Source organism: Aulostomus chinensis, chromosome 14, assembly GCF_037954235.1.
Source record: "Aulostomus chinensis isolate RoL2024-O1b breed Wild chromosome 14, RoL_Achi_v1.0, whole genome shotgun sequence".
Taxonomy (NCBI): domain Eukaryota; kingdom Metazoa; phylum Chordata; class Actinopteri; order Syngnathiformes; family Aulostomidae; genus Aulostomus; species Aulostomus chinensis.
The window spans coordinates 19,104,031-19,124,558 of NC_141333.1; the positions used below are offsets into that span (position 1 = coordinate 19,104,031).

At 42.7% G+C, this 20,528-nt stretch overlaps 1 protein-coding gene across 1 annotated transcript; it reads left to right on the forward strand.

Annotated features, from left to right (window-relative positions):
- Positions 1 to 380: 380 nt before the first annotated feature.
- LOC147250064 (uncharacterized) lies at positions 381 to 20,161 on the forward strand. The gene is made up of 3 exons (XM_086224069.1): positions 381 to 478; positions 15,404 to 15,708; positions 16,557 to 20,161. Exons 1-3 carry the CDS (start codon positions 435 to 437, stop codon positions 17,567 to 17,569), a joined length of 1,362 nt encoding a protein of 453 aa, XP_086080195.1. The 5' UTR covers positions 381 to 434; the 3' UTR covers positions 17,570 to 20,161.
- Positions 20,162 to 20,528: the final 367 nt, after the last annotated feature.

Genomic DNA, 20,528 nt, shown 5'->3' on the forward strand with positions numbered 1-20,528 from the left:
TGCATATACATACAAGAGTTTGAAGACAGATGCTTTTAATTCAGGTTTGAACCACAAACTCTTACGAATGCTTTGAACCATTTGAGTAAAGGTTCTCAAATACCAACTCAGCCAGAAAGTGTCCATATTTTAAGTGCTATGTCATAGTCAAATGAACTGTTTCAGTTTCCTTGAAAACACTTCGCTGCTGCTCCAAAAGGTTTCTTTATTTCTAAGTAACTGGTAGGGAGTTCCAGACCTCTGAGACTCTGCATGGGTGAGTTGTTCGTAGCATGTGAGGTTTCAGAGTCGCTCAGGTCCCAGGAGAGTCCTTGGCTCGACCCGTATCCACGTGAGTCGTGTCATCAGACACTAGTTTTATTTTGAAAAAAAAAAATTAAACCATAAGTGCTGAGCCACCTCACTCCGTTCGCTTGACGGAGCTGCGACAGAGCATGCGCGAAGCAGCCACACAACAGTTTGAGAGAACGGATAAAAGGTAAGCATTAAAGTAGCCCGCTCGCTCATCACTGCCGTTGTCCTTTTAAAAGCTTTGTCCAAATTCAACGCCTGTCCCGTTTACTCGCCGGGTTTTTACCGTATATTATGATTAATAAAGGCAGGTCTCGGTAAGAAGCCTTAATGGCCTGTTAGCATTCACTCGTAGCTAGGTCTCTAACTGACAAACGATTCATGGAGCTATCGTATGATAAAATGGAATGACCCTGATCACTATTCAGACCTCGATAATTGCTTCTCACTTAAGAAAAAACCTATGTTGTGACACTTTAACTAGAGGCGCTTCTGTCCTCTCCTTTCCCGACCAGCCGGGGGCTAAAAACATCAGTCGGAATTTGCTAGACTGGATCCGAACAGGCCCTCCTGCTCCCTTCCACTATTTCTTGAACCCTATGGAAACGTCACGGGATGAAGTGCGGGATGTAGCACTTTGAGATTCCTCTGAGATGTAAAGTGCACTTACAAATAAAATATTATTATTATTATTATTAAGTGAAACGAACTGATCGTCACGTTGTGAATCTTGGTTCTCACGCATCCCCCTTTCAATCATGTTAAACATAAAAATTCCAGTCATTAATCCATGAAAGGATTGACACGTGAATGAATATGACAGGAATGTTAGTCCTCAAATCCACTGCAAAGTCATTTCAGCATTTTAAAGGAGCTAAGTAGAAGACTCACCCTTTTTAGATTTAGACTTCGTCCGTGCGATCACGTGGTTTTGCGCGTGTGACCACGCCCCCACGTCATTGAGTTTCATATCTAATACGTGATATTTTATACAACTATTAAAGTATGATTTTATTTAGCATAATTTGATCAATTTATGCAGAGCCTGCTGCTGCGGCGTTGTTGCAAAGGATTATGGGAGTGGAAAAGTTCACCAGTGTTTGAGCGTAACTTTGTCGAAAACTTATGTACAGGGTGAAAGCACCGATTTAGACAATAAATTATTAATATGTACGATCCTCCAATGTTTCAAACGGATGGTTTTAATTGACCTTGCTGTAACAAAATGAGAGTTTCTATGATGCTTTTATTCTTTACTTTATGTGGTGACCATGTCATTAAACAAATAAACATCTACTTTAGTCAAACTTTAAGCCTGATGGCCTGCAGAAAAAAGGTATATTCATACATGTTCAGACATGTCCTCTCTCAAGCCTCAAACAGACCATGTGGTCGTGTTTGGTGTTACAAGTCACACGTCTGGCCTTTTGTTTTAGGGGAGAAAGGTGTGGGGAACCCAACCCCTTTATTTACTTGTAGATATATCACAGCCGACTTGGCTCACACTTTGTCTCTTTCTGACCGAAGACACAACAAGACCTCAGAGGACCGTACGACTCTTTATTTCTTTTCACCAGGAGAAAAATCGTAATTTTTTGGGGAAAATGGCTGATTGCAACGGTAATTTCTTTGATTATGTATTGTTGTCGTTAACTGATACAATGATAAATTACTAGTATGCTTTTAAACATTTTTTGTTAAGGAAAAGTCATCATTCCTGATCCGCACAGTGTCGGACCCGCTGACTCTCAAGACTGTCTGCCCAAGACCTGTGACCTATCTGAAACCATTTCTGAGCACAGCATGGCAGAAGACTCGTGCGGTGACTGTGTCATGACTGTAGATGTTGAAATCATACCTCCCAAACCACAACCCCTTCTCGAGCAAGGCATGTAAAACAATTTAAACAACATTCCCATATGGTTTGTAAGGCTTATATTAATTAATGAATAAAGTAATTGCTAACAGACCGAAACCACCTATCATGTATGAAAATTAACCTGGAAAATTCAGCCTGCTTTGCAACACGTTTAATTTTAAAAATACAGACCCGTGGAGAAGAAGAATTGCACGACTACGAGAAACGCCCTGGGCGAAGGCTATGCTGGTAGGTTGTGTGTGTGTGTGTGTGTGTGTGTGTGTGTGTGTGTGTGTGTGTTCTTTTAAAATTATTTTATATGCAGCCAATATGGTGCATGCTTCCTTAACGAAACAATTTTTTTTTCTCTTTGTAGATCCAACACCAGGACCATCTCATCTGCAGCTCGGGGCTGAGATGCTTGAAAGACACCCCGCTCCCACATCCAACATCATTTCGCCATCTCTGACATCAGATGCGGATAGAAGGCAAAGGAATACAGAATCTACTGCTACGTGAATGGGTTTGATGGCGCTGGAGACCGTACTTCAACCAAGGTCCACAGACGAGGATTTGAAAAATCTTGAAGAGATTTTTGCCCAGGATTTTGAACCATCACAAGCCACAAGAGATCAAGAACTTTTAAATGGTAGGCGTCACACCATACCATCACAACAACCACAACATACTGAACAGGCTGTCATCACACAGGGGTCTGAACTCATCGCTAGTAGCAGTATTAACACACCAAACATCCCTTCTAGAAGCGTTGCCAGACAAAGTGGCTATGGTCAAGCGGATGTGAGGGAAATCAGGCCTTTTAATGCTGTAGAACTGCATCAAAAAGTTGATTTCAGGAATGTAGTTGTCGACAGCCCCGACCATGTGCCATCTGTTGTTAGAGATAAACTGTCTGGGGTGATTGGCCGGGCATTAGAAATGTCACAACCTGGCAGTGTTTTAAATGTTGTTTTGAGAGGGCCGTCCCTGGCTAGCGACGTACAAGCTAGCTGTGTTACGATCTGACGACAAGTACAGCCAAGATACATTTATAGATGCGGTCGCTCAGGCTATTCAGAGTAATGACACATCCATGACTGACGATGAATTGGAGTTTATTGTTACAGTTGCACAAAACCGCTCCACACTCGTCTGAATTTGGGGAACGTGTTCTACGATGAGATTCTTTCTAAAAAGGCAAATTGCCTCTTTAACCCCAACAACCATATAGAGGACGACAGTCTTTGCTTTTCTCTATGCATTGCCCATGCCATCAATGCCTCAACGTCTGATCCAGACAAACTGGCGCAGGCTGAGCGTCTGCATGCGTCAGTAGGTCTCAATCCCTCACCACCGGTTTTATTCACACACGTGTCCAGATATGAATCCATAGTAAACGCCAAAATAGTGATTTACCACCACGCAGAGGATCGTAAACGCCTACAATGTTTCCAAACTAACACCACCCCAAAATCAAATACAATCTGGCTTTATTTACACGATAATCATTACTACTTACGATGCTCCTCGAATGCACAACTGCAAATATTTGTGCAATGTGTGTTTTACATATTGCAAAGAACGAGCACTGACCACTTTAAAATGCACGGACTGTAGCTGCATCTGAAAATCAGAGTTTTGTTACGAAGCACACAAAGAGCCTGAAAAAACACACAGCCTGATTCCCTGCCACAGCCTAAAATTTTGCAGCAGGTGCGGTAAATTTTACAAAGTTGGTAAAAAAAAAACATTCCTGCAAGCCATCAAAATGTGAACACTGTCATGAATGTGTTATTAACGGTGGCTCTGAGCACGTGTGCTATATGCAGCCTATTGGAAAAAAAGACCCCCAGAGAAAATACATCCTGTATGATTTCGAGACTCGTTACCATGAGGGGAAGCATGAGGCATGTTTTGTATGTGCAATGGACATAAACTTTGTGGAGGGTTTACCGCACTCGTTGTGTGACGATTCTCTGCTACCACCTGACAAAAATAATCTATTAATTCTAGACGATTTGATGAATGATGCATGCAATAATATAGAAGTTCAAAATGTTTTTACAAAATATGTTTATCATCGAAATCTTAGCTGCATATATCTGGTACAAAATGTGTTTACTCAGGGTAAGGCCAGCTGGATTTACTGTGATCACATTTGAAAATAAATCATTTTCCACAATGGCTTGGGCCATCATCATGTAATGTGGTTCACAAACTGACTTGAAACCAGCGTCCTCTGTTCCCAGAGAAGGATGGACGCTGTTCTATAATAATACACGCTTTTGGTTATTAAATGGTGGACAAATAGCTTCACATCACTCGTTCTACAACCATAATTTGAACCATTTGGTCTGATAACATTTGTCAAGTCTAGAGGAGACACACAATGAAATTCCTAATTATTCATTAGGAGGGGACTAAAATTAGTTGTCAGATCATTTAATACATCGGTATTAAATGTTTTTATTTGATTCCTTTCAGAGTAAAACAGCCCTAAATCCTGTCTGCAGCCATCTGCACATTTACTTACTATGAAGCACATTTCCCACACTTCTGAAGCTGTTTGTCTCATAACAGCCATGTGCTCCATCACCAATCATCATTACATGAAAAAAGGGGGGGAATTATGATCCCAAAAGCTGCAGTGAGACTGACCTCAATTAAATTTTGCTCTGTTTGTGTCGTCTCTCTGCCGTTCACCTCTACCCTGCCGTCCACCGGGCTAATGTTAAACATTAAAAAAAAGAGAAGCTGTATGCCATAGGACCACATGGTAACAGCCACCACTGGAGCTCCTGACATCCCGCCATTTCTGAGTCATAACCTTCACATCCATCACAGACCTCAGCCGTCCCGACTTTGACAACCCATTTCTGAACGATATCAGGGTCCTGTGATCCCAGTCATGACCTCTCTGCTTCACCATCATCAAACAACATACAAACAGAAATCCACTTCCTTTCTACCAGCCAATCCTACGAAGCATGCATTTGATTTCATCACGTGGTACTCGGGTGACAAATACGACGAAGATCCTCTGGAGCCTGACATCGAATATGAGACTTACAGTCAAATGCCAGGGAAGCGAAAACACCAGACCCTAAGACGAATGAGTTTTTTAGTCCAAAATGGGCAAATTGGTCAGCAAAAGGCTGAGCCCAAGAAACAGGAAGATGGACTGACCCCTCCTGGGAATTCACCCAGCCAGAGAAACCAGATCCAACAAGAAGAGGATGGACTGACCCCTCCTGGGAATTCACCCAGCCAGAGAAACCGGATCCAACAAGAAGAGGATGGACTGACCCCTCCAGGGAATTAACCCAGTCATAAAGCTCCAAACCAGCATGAAGAGGAAAGACTGACCACTGCTGTTAATTCATTCAGTCTGAGTGACCCAAAACAGCAAGAAGAGGATGGACTGATCAATCAGACCATTTTGTCTTGTCCTGACTTCAACAGGGATAAACAGGCCCCTAAGCCAATTTTACCTCACCAGATTCTGGTGAATAACAAAGGTGATCTTCCACTCGCCAAAGCAGATGAGAAGAAATGTCGTTCTATACGTTTCCATATTGACGTGGACCCACCAAGAAGACGTCATGAGGACATAAGTGGAACACAAGGCAAGGATGACGAGCCTTGTCTGAGGACTGAGGGGGAAAATAACCAAACATGGAGGCCCCTCAGTAAACCTGGTGTCCTGCATGAGTGGATGACCAGTGGAGAGAGGTCAAGGCCTCACCATGGCAACAGTCGCCAATCACCGTGTGAAACCAGTAACTGGTGGAGACCTGGGACAGATGAGGAGGTTAGTTCCCGATGGGAGAACTTAAATCATGATCGCCATCTTTATGAGCAAAATGGTGGTTGGAAAAAACCAGAGGAGGCCAGAGGCGTGCTCAGTGGACCTTCCTGTGATGGTGGCCGCTACAAGACTGTGGATCGCAACAGAAGCCACCAGACAGAAGTAACTGGTGATGACCTGATGAGCGAAGCAACAGGAGGCCCAGGGACTTCATCAGGCAGGACTCCTGTCCTGATGATCGACATGACGGAGGCTCATGGCGGCGGCGGTGGTGAGAACAGCAACAGCTGATGGCATCTCAACCACCAGGAAGTGATCTGAACAATGGAATTTTTCTCCATTATCCATGCCTCCATTTAACATATATAACATATGAATAATCAGACAAACCAAAACCAGCAAAGAGAGGATGGACTGACCAATCAGACTGATTTGTGCTGTCCTGATTTTATCAGGAATAAAGCGGCTCCGAAGCCAATTTTACCTGAACAGATTATGATTAATAACAACAAGGATGATCCTCCACTCTACAAAGCAGACAGGGAAAAACGCCGTTCTCTTCATTTCAAAGATGACTTGGACCCACCGAGAAGAATTAACAAGCTGAGAAGAGAAGCTGCAGGAGGCCCAGAGACTTCATCAGGGAGGACAACTGTCCTGGTACTAGACATAACGGAGGCTCACGGCCATGATGGTGGTGAGAACAGGCAACAGCTGATGGCTTGTCAACCACAAGGAAGTGATCAGAACAATGGAATTTTTCTCCACTGTCCATGTCTCCATCTCACATATATATTTTCATTGAAATGTGATGTCCCTATTAAATAAAGAATGAAATTAAGAAAGAAACTGCATCTCGAAATTATTTTATTATATTCCATATTCTTTTCCTGTATTGAAATACATAAAGAGATATTAGAGAATGAGCAGAGAGTGTGTCGTGTTTGTGCTTGGTAAATTAATTTGATGCAATTCTTTTTAATGAACTCTGAATTTAAAAATCCTTATAAAAAAAACAACAACCCTTGATCGTTTTTAAATGATATCTCTATGTCGTCTACAACAGATTTGGAGAGCGACGTGTAGTGTGGCTTGTCAAAAGTCCATGTGGGCATGTGTCTGTGCTCGTCAGATACATTTATACACCGCAAGAGCGGAACGTGGCTGTCACCGACCAGCTGGTAAACCACAATATCGCTATAAATAAAAAATATTGTATCGCCCACCGTGAATGTCTGCTGGGTGGGGGGCTATGTGTCTCTTTGAAACAGCCGGTGAAAAAATCTCAAACTCCTCGCCCGGGATAAAACCCAGTATTTCAGCTCGTCGCCCTCTCAGTGTGACGGTAGTATTTTGAAAGGAGCCATCTTGCAGTTTGTTTGTAATCGATTCAAACCATCTTACCTATTGTTGATGTTGTTGTATGCAAAGTGTATGAGTCCATACGCGGTGTGCGTGTTGAGCTTTGCATTAATCTCATTTAAACCATTTCTTATCAGATGAAGGAAGGCATCAAACCTTGGTGTTCCTCGGACGGATGCAGGAAGCCGTCACATGCGTTATCTCCCTCAAGAATCCACAAATTGTCAAAAATAAGGTGTTTTCTAACTCCTGCAAACCCTTTAGCAAATGCGTCCTTATAGCTCGTTACAGGGCTACTGTGGAACTTTGAGTGTAATGTCATAAAAATGAGCCCAATCGCGAACAGACATGCCATGCATGGCGCCGACCCCGTACGACTCCACGCATGCATCGCCCACACTCAGATAACCTTTACCATCTACATATTTAACTTCATACACATACCAAAAAAAACCCTGCAACAGTCTCCTTGCACTTTAGCGTTGCGCTCTCATCTGCCTGCTTCTTTTTGCGTTTTGGACCGGCATGGTCTACATGCTGCTCAGACCTCCCCTCGAGAACGAGGCTAGAGTCCAATTCTCTGTCGGGATGCATAGCCATTCTGATGAGTCACCTTTCTGGTACTGATAAAATGCCAGTCTGGTCTGGTCATGTTGTTTGGGGTGATGCTGGTGAAATGAGCAATGCGCCATGTTTCTTATAACTTCAATCTCGGGTCCATGGGCTGGGCCTGTCTCCTCATAGTCTGACCAGCGTGTGGGGGCGTTGCTTTCAATCTGATACAGAAAACCTCCTCCTCCTCTTTTACTTTTGAATTTTAACAATCCACAAACACCTCAGGCATCATAAAAAAAAACACTACGGTAATAGCACTATGTGTAAAAAAAATAAATAAAATAAATTTTATCACACCAGAGCACACAGGGAAAAACAGGGCAGTCAGAGTAATCAAAATAATACATACAACGCTGTAGCTACACCTAATTAGATTTCCAAGTGTTTGAGATCATGCGTTGTTCAGCATAAATGTTCCAGTAGTGGTCACCTACCGGTATACTTTTAAAATAGTCATCAATCGCTTTTGTTGCCACACCTGGTTGTGCTTGTGTCGCCAACAGTGTCTCAGCAGCAGGACTGATGAGCATGTGTTTCAGAAACAGGTCATTTCTTATCGTGCGGATGAAGTTTCTATTCCAAAGCTTTCATAGTATGTTTTCATAATTTCTTTCAAAATAATCATCAGGTATTTCTTCCCCACATGTGGTTGCTCTGGCATGAATGCTTCATTTGGCAGCCCAGACAATCATCAGTCCACTGTATGTTCATCGAACCATTGAGCAGCAGTAAGACAACAGTTCTTAGATGCTCTATGAATTTGGCTGAAATTTTGCGATACATGAACTCGTCTTCATTATCCAGGTAGTCCTGCATACCCCAAAGCATCCTCTGGCGGAGATTCCAGCTGCCTAGTCTCCATCGCTGAATACACTCACTTGCCCTCAGCTTGTTTTGTTAGATATAGTAAAAAAGAAACAGAAATAACAACACCATGAAACATACAGTTAAAATAGCCATAGCACCTCAAAGGCAAAACAAAAGGCGGGACGTCACACGTGGTCACTATGGGTGTTTGGAAGCATGAGAGAGGACATGTCAGAACATGTCTGGAAATACCTTTTTTCTGCAGGTCATGGGCTAAAAGTTTTAGTTTTTTACTAAATCAGATATTTATTTGATTAATGATATGATCATTCAGAGAGTCTCACTGTTGAGGGCCAGTCTTTGATGTTTGGATCATGTCCCCAGTAGGTGCAGTACGTCAATGGACGGGTGAGCCATGAGCATCCACATGGCAGGCTAGCACCGTTGGCTGTATACTCACACGAGTCTTCTGCCATGCTGTGCTCAGAAATGGTTTCAGATAGGTCACAGGTCTTGGGCAGACAGTCTTGAGAGTCAGCGGGTCCGACACTGTGCGGATCAGGAATGATGACTTTTCCTTAACAAAAAATGTTCAAAAGCATACTAGTAATTTATCATTGTATCAGTTAACGACAACAATACATAATCAAAGAAATTACCGTTGCAATCAGCCATTTTCCCCAAAAAATTACGATTTTTCTCCTGGTGAAAAGAAATAAAGAGTCGTACGGTCCTCTGAGGTCTTGTTGTGTCTTCGGTCAGAAAGAAACAAAGTGTGAGCCAAGTCGGCTGTGATATATCTACAAGTAAATAAAGGGGTTGGGTTCCCCACACCTTTCTCCCCTAAAACAAAAGGCCAGACGTGTGACTTGTAACACCAAACACGACCACATGGTCTGTTTGAGGCTTGAGAGAGGACATGTCTGAACATGTATGAATATACCTTTTTTCTGCAGGCCATCAGGCTAAAAGTTTGACTAAAGTAGATGTTTATTTGTTTAATGACATGGTCACCACATAAAGTAAAGAATAAAAGCATCATAGAAACTCTCATTTTGTTACAGCAAGGTCAATTAAAACCATCCGTTTGAAACATTGGAGGATCATATATATTAAATAATTTATTGTCTAAATCGGTGCTTTCACTCTGTACATACGTTTTTCTGTCAGGATGAGTTGCTGAAAACCCCTAATGAGAAAGCGTCTGCAGGCAGCGAAGCCAGGCTTCAGAGCCCGTCGGCGTTTTAAAATTGATTTTATCATACCTCTCCGTTCGCAGCAGCCGGTCCGCGCTCCAATGCTAGGAGTCCAATGGCGGAGCCGCACTCACACACACACACACACGCTCGCTCGCTACCGCAGTGGTAACAACGAACGACAAAGTCACGCTCAAACACTGGCGAACTTTTCCACTCCCATAATCCAACAGGCTCTGCACAAATTGATCAAATTATGCTAAATAAAATCATACTTTAATAGTTGTATAAAATATCACATATTGGATATGAAACTCATTTGTAATCATGCGTGCGGTCACGCATGCGCACGCGCTTCACACGCACACGCAAAAGTGCCTGTATATTACTACTTATGAGCATGCGCTGGTTGGAGTGGCAGCAAGTCTCAGTAGCTCTATTGTTTTAAGTGTTACATTTCAGTGTTTTTCTTCCAATGTGATGAGCACAGCTCTTAGTAAAGCATGGTACACAAGGGATGACCCTTGGCTCCGAACAACATTGGATATTGGGTCAGACATGTAATATCAGATGAGCCAAGGAAGCTGTTGAGAGGCTGCAGAGCAGGAGCTACACTGAAGGTTAGGAGGTGGAAATACAAATCTTTTCTGCCATCCATCCTGAAGGTGAATGTCAACTCACTTCCTATGTGCAACAAGCTGCTGGTACTGGAAAGGAGCTGCCAGCTCTACAAGGGATGTTGTCAGTTTTTAATTGGTATATTGCGGCAAAAGTTATCTAATGACACTTTACAAGTTGAGCAGGTCTAGTACCACACTCCTTCAATGAATTTACACCCAACAATTCTCCATGAGCAAGCACATCCTGCAACAGCAGTGACAAAAAGTTTCCTTTTAACAGGCAGGAATGTTGAGCAGACCCAGGCTGAATGGGAACAGCCGTTGGCTTTGACTGGTTGGGGGAAAGAGCAGGAAAGGGGGGTAGAAACAAAGACAGATAATTGCAAAATACAGATACATAGAAGGAAAGAGAGGGACAGAGATAAAAAAGAGAGAAAAGAGGCCATATAGCCGTCCAAGCCTATAGCAGCATATCAAAGGGCTAGCCTTTGCCAGCCCCAACTATAAGTTTAATCAAAAAGGAACGTCTTAAGTCTGCTGTTAAACGTAGAGAGGGTGTCTGCATTCTGGGCTGAAACTGAAGGCTCTGGCTCCCCTTCTTCTTTTAGAGACTCTAGGAACCACCAGTAATCCTACAACCTGGGAGTGAAGGGTTCTATCTAGATAACAGGGGACTGTGAGCTCTCTCAAATATTAAGGTGCATGGTTGTTGAGGACTTTGTATGTTAGAAGAAGAAGAATTTAGAATCCTATTGAATTTGACAGGGAGCCAATTTAGAGAAGCCACTACAGGACACATATGGTCTCTTCTACTATTTGTTGTAAATAGTGGGCAGCTCCACTTTGGAAAAGTTGGAGGGTCCTTAGGGCCTTAATGGTGCTGCCTGATAGGAGGGAATTGCTGTCATCCAGCCTGGAAGTGACAAAAGCCTGGACAAGTTTTTCTGCATCTTTTTGAGACAGGATGTGTCTGATCTTAGCGATGTTATGTAGATGAAATGATGAATGATTTGCTTTTTGTGGGAGTTAAAGGACAGATCCTGATCAAAGATAACTCCCAGGTTCCTTATGGTAATGCTGGAAGCCAGGGTGATATCGCATTAGATAGGGTGTTTCTAAGGTGTTTTAGACCCAGCACAATAACTTAAATTTTGTCAGAATTTAGTAAAAGAAAATTGTGGGTCATCCACGTTTTTATTTTCTTTAGACAGGCCTCAAGTTTAGTCAGCTGATTTGTTTCATGTGGATGCATTTATAAGTACAGCTGCGTATTGTCTGCATATCAGTGAAAATTAATTGTGTTTCTTTATTCTGTGACCTATTGAAAGCAGATATAGTGTGAAGAATATTGGTCCAAGCACAGAACCTAGTGGTACACCACAGCTAAATGTAGTGGTCTCAGAGGAATCATCATCAAGAACAAACTGACAAATTGACCTAATAAATATGACCTAAACCAGTTTAGTGCAGTTCCTTTAATGCCAATGACATGTTCCAGTCTCTGTAGAAGGATATGGTGGTCAATGGTATCAAAAGTTGCACTAAGATCTAATAAGACCAGCACAGAGACTAGTCCCTCATCTGATGCTAGTAGGAGGTCATTGGTAACTTTGACTAGTGCTGTTTCTGTGCTATGATGAACCTGAAACCTGACTGGAAATCCTCTAATGAACTGTTGCTGTGGAGGAATTCACAAAGCTGTTTAGCAACTGCTTTCTCCAGAATTTTCGAGAGAAAAGGAAGATGTGATGTTGTTGATAGTTGGCCAAAATGTCTGGTTCCAGGGTTGTTTTTTGAGAAGGGGTTTAATTACTGCTACTTTAAAAGGACTTTGGAACATAACCAGATAACACTGATCATATCTAAGAGAGAGGCTCTAACTTGGGCTTTAGTGTCTTTAAGCAGTTTAGTTGGGATGGGGTCTAGGTGTCAGGCAGATGGTTTAGTTTGTGAAGGTCAATGGCAGAAAAGCTATCCAGGTGTATGTCTGGGCCTACAGCTGCCTCTAAGGATTCTGAGTTTATGAGTGACATGGGGTCAGCGGATGGCAGGAGGAGAAGAATTTTATCTCTTGTAAGTAGAATTTTATCATTAAAAATGCTCATGAAGTAATTGCTACTCAGAGAAACATGAATACTTGGCTCAATAGAGCTGTGGCTCTCTGTCAGTCTGGCTACAGTGCTGAAGATATGAAGTGCTTTCCTATAAATTTTATGGCTATCTTGCCAGATTGCACATGACCTTTCCAGTTTGGAGGAGTGGCATGTCCTCTTCAGTTATTGAGTTTTATGTGGAAACTGTTGGGTATCAGAATTGTACCATGGTGCTTATTTCCTTTGTTTCATCATTTTATTTTTAATGGGGCAGCAGAGTCTAAAGTTGTTTGTGTCTGTTGCGCCATCGAAAAAATGATCGATTTGGGAAGGACTAAGGTTGACAACATGGTCCTGTTAAAAATAGGACATGACACCGACTTTAGCGCCACAAACATCTGGAAAAGACAGTTTTTCCTTCGTGGTGTGTAGTCGAGTTCTACAAATTCAAAAGTGATTAACTGATGGTCAGGTAAAGAGAGTTATGCAGAAATACAACTAAATTATCAGCTTCAATTACATATGTCAGGACAAGGTCAAGGTTGTGGTTGTGAAATTGGGTGAGTTCATGTGAAGGTGAGAGGCAAGAGCAAAGGTGGAGGTCTGATTCTGCTCATAAACAATGGATGGTGTCATCCTGGACATATGATGGTGAAGATAAGATTTGCTGTCGGGATATTGAAATGTTGGCATTGGGTCTTAGACAACATTATGTATTGATAAAGTTTTGTGTCGCCATTACACTAGACTGTCGTGAGAGCTAATCAAGAAGCTTCTCAACCTGAAAAAACAGGTGTTAAAGCAGGGTAACAACGTGAAGCCCAGGCAGGTACAACATGAGCTGAAGAGGAAGCTGAAGCAGGCAAAGGTGGATTATAAAAGGAAAGTGGAGAGTAAGCTGCAACAGAAAAACACCAGAAAAGTGTGGAAGGGAATGAGAAACATAACAGACTACTCAAAAGAAGAATAGCCAGGTCATGGATGGGGATGTGGACAAGGCCGCTGACTTCAACCTGTTTTTCAACAGGTTTGATGGATTGGCCAGTGCCCACCCTGCTCCAACACCTGTCCAACTTTCCACAAACTCAGCTGCAGCCTCTACTCCATTGTCTCCTAAATGCAGCACCCCACTGCCAATGCGGTTGCAATGCCCATCACTCAAGACCATCCTCCCCTGCCCTTGTCTTTTACAGCTGATGAAGGGAGGGCGGACCTCAGGAGACTGCATACTGGGAAAGCTGAAGGTCTGGATGGCGTTTCCCCAAGACCTCTGGAAGACTGTGCACCCCAGCTAGCTGAGCTCCCTCTAGAAAAGATTCAATATGAGTCTTCACAATGGCAATGTCCTGGTGCAGTGGCAAACAACTTGTCAGGTACTGGTGCCCAAATTTGGATGACTGGCTGGGATAGATGACAAGTGACTGTTGGCCTTAACATCACACATTATGAAGACCCTGGAGCATATGGTCTACCATTTCATGCAAGAGGTCACTCATGCTCTGGATCCCAACCAGTTTGTGTATAAGGAGCACATTGAGGTGGAGGATGCAGTGCTCCATATGCCACACCCGGCCTATACCTATATAGAGAAGCCAGGATGTTATGTGAGGATCTCATTTTTTGATATCTCAAGGGCATTCAGTATTATCCTGCCCCTTATACTGAGAGGCAAGTTTGGGGGGATGCGGCCCTCCTGGATAAGAGAATATCTGGTTGAGCAACCTCAGTTTGTCAGACTTGAGACCTGTGTTTCCAAGAAGGTCAGAAGCAGCACTGAGGCCCCACAGGGGACGGCTTTAGCACCATTTCTGTTCACTCCTTACACAGCAAACTTTAAATACAATTTTGAGTCCTGCCATGTACCAAAGTACTCTGATGATACTGCTCGGGCGTATTCCAAGAAGAACATGCCAGGATTCATCAGGCTCAAATTGTGAAAAGAGTGATTCAGGGAGCATGAGGCATCATTTTCAGACATGGATTGGCCACCACAGAGTCCGGACCTTAACCCTATTGACCCATTTCCGTGTTTCTCACATTCTGTATTGTAAACTGTTTTCTTGTCTGTAACAACATCTACTGCACGTCTGTCCGTCCTGGGTGAGGGATCCCTCCTCTGTTGCTCACCCTGAGGTTTCTCAGATTTTTCTCTGTTAAAAGGGTTTTCTATGGAGTTTTTGCTCAGTCGATGTGAGGGTCTAAGGACAGAGGATGTTGTTATGATGCCATGTGAAGCCCTTTGAGACAAACTGTTTATGAAAACGGGCTATACAAATAAAATTGCCTTGCCTTGCCTTGCTTTGCCATTGAGAATCTTTGGGATGTGCTGGAGAAGGCTTTGCGCAGCGGTCAGACTCTACCATCATCAATACAAGATCTTGGTGAAAAATTGATGCAACACTGGACGGAAATAAATCTTATGACATTGCAGAAGCTTATCGAAACAGTGCCACAGCGAATGCGTGCCGTAAATCAAAGCTAAAGGGGGTCCAACGAAATATTAGAGTGTGTGACTTTTTTTTTTTTTTTTTTTTGGTGCTGACTTTTTTCTTTGGCCAGGCAGTGTAATACTTGAGGCAAATACCAGAGCAAGAATAATACAGTGGGAGAGGCTTTGCCAACACATTGAGAAGCTTCCCTGTTGTGTGTCTGTGGTTGATTTTGTGGCAAGCAGGAAATAATCTCCAATGAATCTGAAGTCATTCTTGGAGAAACAATCTCAAAATCTCTCTGCTGGTTGTCTGTTTTTGCAGGAAGCCTGAAATTTCACAGAAGAGCAGCAATATGTCCACTGTACAGCTGCTGTGGATGAAGGTACATACGTGGATCAGAAATGCTGTTGAAGATGATGCTGAAGACTTTCTATATCGGCTGGAGAAAAGAGAAGCAGCAGCTAAACCGATGCTGAGAGCACTGCTCACCCAGCGGCTAATGGCAGTCGCTGAGAAGATCTTTGCTTTGATGGGGGAGACTGTGGAAGAATACGAGCGGAAGGTTTCCCATCAGAGGATGTTGCTCGATGCTGTGCTGAAGCCCAAAGTCAGGCTGTACAGAGCAGGTCAGTCCCATATACACTGGACCAGAAAGAACCAGATGGGGGTTTAGTTAGTTTAATTTTCAACATTTATTTAACATTAAAAATGCAAACCTTGTATGTCCTTCGGCACTTTGATTGGCTGATGTCAAATTCTGCTGCATTATATATTTTGTTTAAACATCATCATCACAAGATGCACATGAACAATAGTTACATTAGCAGAGGCAGATAACCTCCTCAAGTCATGCGACAACTTCTTGGCTGCTTGGGGGGAAAATATGCAGATCACAGGGATCTCATTTCAGGGGGGCTTGAGTATGACTGACTTGCCGGCTAGGCAAGCTCAGTGTGAACCACCAGTCACAATCATTCTTGGATCATTTAATCAAAGCAGAGCCAGCGGTTCTGCTTGATAAAGTATACTTATAAATCAGTGGTATATTTAAGCTCGTGGAGCCAACCAAGTATAACAACAGAAAAAAGAAAAACGGTAGCCCATACTTTGGTTGGTCTCTCACTGATTGGCCTACTCCCAGAGCCAGAGCAATGTACCATGCAGAATTTTCTGCATGGTACATTGTTTCAGCATTGTCATCTTGAACTTTTATGTCACTGATTTGATCAGCTTCCACTTGAATTATCCAAACGCCAGGCTCTACCTGTCTGATCACCACCACAGCCACCTGCAGCACTTAACACACGCACACACACACACACACACACACAGAGGTGAAGAAAGTTGAGCTCACTTGCTTGAGCTGCTGCAGGTTTGATTGCCGCCATTGGCAAAACTGCTATATATGACAGTCCTAACAGTCATATGAAAAGATTTCTTAAAATCGCTGTTTGTTTTTGACTCTGTCCTGCAGACATCCAGCAGCTGCTGATGAGTAAAAGGGAGGTCCCCCCTAAGCAGTTGGTTCATAGCTCCAGTGTGGACCAGGAGGACCCAGAGCCCTTTCACATTAAAGAGGAACTGGAGGAAGTCTGCACTATTCAGGAGGGAGAGCAGCTTCAAGGGCTGAAGGAAACTGATATCAATGCTTTAAAATTCCCTTCTGTCCCTCCAAAGAGTGAAGATGATGAGGAAAAACCTAATTTCTCACAGCTCCACCACACTCTACCTGAGGAGAACAGACAGGCAGAGCCTCTGACCATCAGCTCAACCTTGCCCATGAAAACAGAAGCTGATGGAGACAACTGTGGAGGATCAGAACCAACCCCCAACTTAGTTCCAGATACACGTTTACAACCAGATGTTGATGACACAATGTCAGGCTTCTCTGAAACTGAGACTGAAGACAGTCAGGATGACTGGATCAGACCAAGTAACACGAGCTCCTCTGAGTCTGAAAAATCTAATCTGAATTTCATCAAAAAAGTCAACACTCAAGAGAAACCAGATCACTGCAGTATCAACAACCTTAAAGTTAAAACTGAATTGAAATTAGAAAATATCGGGAACACAACTTATGGTTTTTCTAAACTGGAGACTAAAGACCGTAGTGAGTTAAGGTGTTCCAGATGTGGTTTAAGGTGTAGGTTTAAAAGCTATTTGCATAGACACATGAGAACACATACAGGTGAGAAACCTTTCTCCTGCTCAATTTGTAGGAAAACATACAAACAAAAGCATTACATGATAGCACACATGAGAACACACACTGGTGAGAAACCGTTCTCCTGCTCAGTTTGTAAGAAATCATTCACACAGAACAACTTCTTAAAAGCACACATAAGAACACACACTGGTGAGAAACCTTACCCCTGCTCAGTTTGTAAGAAAACATTCTCACAAAAGGGTAGCGCAATAAGACATATGAAATTACACAGTGTTGAAAAACCTTTCCCTCGTTCAGTTTATCAGAAAACATTTCCTTAAAGTGAAACACGAAAACCGTTAGAGAGCACACAGTGATTAGAAACCTTTCCCCTGTTGAGTTTATTGGATAAAATTCTCAAGAAAAAGTGCCATGAAAAAATATTGAGAACAAACACTGTTGAGAAACCCTTCCCCTGCTCAGTTTGTAGGAAAACAGTCTCACCCAAGGAAAAATGAACACACCCTGGTGAAAACCTTTCCCTTGTTAAGTTTGTTGACAAATTTTCATGTAAGAGTACCATTTAAAAAAACAAAAACAAAACATTGAACACACACCGGTGACAATTTTTTCCCCCTGCTCAGTTTGTAGGATAACATTCTCATTCAAGGAAGACATGAAAATATACATGAGAACACCTCATTCATCCACGCATCATCTGCTGCCTATCCAAAATCAGGTTGCTGGGTTAACAAGTCCAGCAGGGAACCCCAAACTTCCCTTTCCCTGACCACATTGACCAGCTCTGACTGGGCAACCCTGAGGCTGTCCCAGGCCAGTATTAAAATGCGTTTCTTCCACAAAATCCTTGATCTATCCTGCTGCCTTATTCCAGCTGGAAGTGGCTGGAGCACCTTCCTAGGGAGGTGTCCATGTGGCATCCTGACCAGATTGTTAGGCTCAGAACAAGAACTGACAAGTCAAATGTGGCAGTATCCCAGAAGCAGACAGTCAAAGAGGTAACTTAAAATAATAATACTCTTTTTAAAAGATACATTTCCACTCTTAAATTTAATCTAAACAAACAGGGCATAAGTGGGGGATATGTGTGGATGTCAAGAGAAAAAAGGAATTTAAATGTGTGTGCTATTTTACTAAGTGTGTGATGCCAGTGTGTGGCTGCTGGTGTCTAGCATGTAAAATCTAGTGTGGTGCAGTTATGTAAATGTAAATGATGGCAGTGTCGTACATGTGGATGCACCTAACTGAGTCCGTGATCCAAGAATGGGGAATTCGAGGAGAGATCCGTGTCCAGAGCAATGGGGAAAGTTCAGTCCCAGGGAAGAGGGATCCAGAGAAGAGGTCTCTTGGAGAGAGGGAGACAGGTGGATTTAACGGAAGGACCAATGGTATTACAGGAGGGATACTTAGGCAAGCCTTTCTGTGGCAGGTTTGTGACTAACCACAACGACTAGTCAAGCGCTGGACTGCAAACTGTGGCCCTTCTTATACGGTCCGCATCCCTGGTGTTGATGGGACACAGCTGTTGCACTTGACCGAGAGGCGGATGACAATCAGGACTGGGAGGGAGTTGGAGCTGGAGTCAACACAGATGTCTGAACCATCTCAACTAGCTCCTTTCAACACAAAAGAGCAGCTGTTGTCCCTAAACCTAACCCTCATTCCAGCTGCTTCACATGCAGCTGTGAACCATCCAGTGAGAGCTTGACAGACAGATCAAAGACCAATGATGCCAACAAAATCAGATTAGTTGCCAAAAGCAGCCATATATTCCTTAACTTACCAAAATGTATCCAGCCCCCCACCCCCCCTAACCCTTAATGAGTAAGTGGTATAGAAAATAGATGGATGGGAGTTGTACTGAAAGATTCTCAGACATGGAAGACATTGATGAGAAACCTGTGTAACTTTCACTGGAACATTGACATAGTTTGTTTTTCAGTTGTTGTTTTTAATGAGCATACAGCTGGATTAACATGACATGTATTATACTGGAAGATCTTCTTGACCATTTCGCACAGCTTTGCTGGTGGTTATAGTTTAAAGGCAGAATAAATTGATTCCCCCTGTATTGTAATAGTTGTAAAAAAAAAAAAAAAATTTTTTTGCCTCATTAAAGCTTTGGTCTTAATCTCAGTTTACACAGCCAACAGGTTCAAATCAACAATTCTGCCACTCAGTACGACCAACTTGGATGCAGCAGCCCAAAAACCATCCTTCTCTCCTTGCACAGGTAATATTGAATGTCTGGGAATGGAGTTTCCCTCCAGGCTGGCCTTGTTAGTCAACCTCAATTTGAATCCACTCCCCTGAACAGTAAAGGGCAACCTTCTGCGCTGTCCCTGCAATGACTCAAATCCCTTGACTCCATCATCTCAAAATCTACTGCAAAACTATAAACCCAAGAATCAAACTCAACAAAAACTAAACTGCTTTGAAGCGCTGAGCTTTCTGTGCAACTACATTGCCCAACAACAGAACATTTTTAAATGTAACAACAATCTGGCAAATCCTGCACAGGCAAGGAGCAAGAAATCATGTGGGGGGTCCAAATCCATAGCCTTTGCATTCGTGAGCCTTTTTTTTTTTTTTTTTTTTTTTAACGTCATTCAAAGATCATACCTTTGTTACAACCCCTACAAAACAAAGTCTGATTTGTAACATTACACATAATAATGTATAGATTGTGTGAATGAATTGAAAACCGTATGTATTGGGGGTTTGGAGGATATTTGTAATGTAATTATCAATACATAATAAAATATGTTGCTTTGATAAACACAAGCTGCTGGTGTGTGTTTGTGTCAACTGTGGCCAGACCACCCAGAATACGCTGCTCTCGTCTGATCTTGATAGCTAAATGAGGTTGGGACTTGTTTGTACTTTGTACTGCCTGGGAAACACCGGCGCTGTCAGCTTTTTCACTTGCAGACCACGCCGTTTGCCTTATTCTACACACGTTACTTCTGTTTTTTTAATCTGTACACTTCTAATAATACACAATTATCTCACTCATTCAGAAGAACTGTTGTTGTTTTTTTAGGAAAATGATCTCATCCATTCAGAAAAACGGCGCTGTTTTCCCTGATTTGATATATTTTTTCTAAGCCCTATCGGATGCCGATGCTAACCCATTCCAAACTTGACTTCATATAACGTTGATCTGTTTGGATGTCTGAAAAGTTCATGCTAATTTTATCAGTGGATGTACCCAGTGGTCGACATGCTTCTCTCAGCCATCCTTGTTATGGGGTCACAACGAAGATTTTCTCAGTAGCG

What these genes read in the sequence shown, in the direction of transcription:
- LOC147250064 (XM_086224069.1), top strand. Translation starts at nt 435, where the DNA reads ATGCGCGAAGCAGCCACACAACAGTTTGAGAGAACGGATAAAAG. An exon ending in TTTGAGAGAACGGATAAAAG is followed by an intron (nt 479 to 15,403) that starts GTAAGCATTAAA and finishes CTGTTTTTGCAG; the next exon opens with GAAGCCTGAAATTTCACAGA. An exon ending in AGTCAGGCTGTACAGAGCAG is followed by an intron (nt 15,709 to 16,556) that starts GTCAGTCCCATA and finishes TCTGTCCTGCAG; the next exon opens with ACATCCAGCAGCTGCTGATG.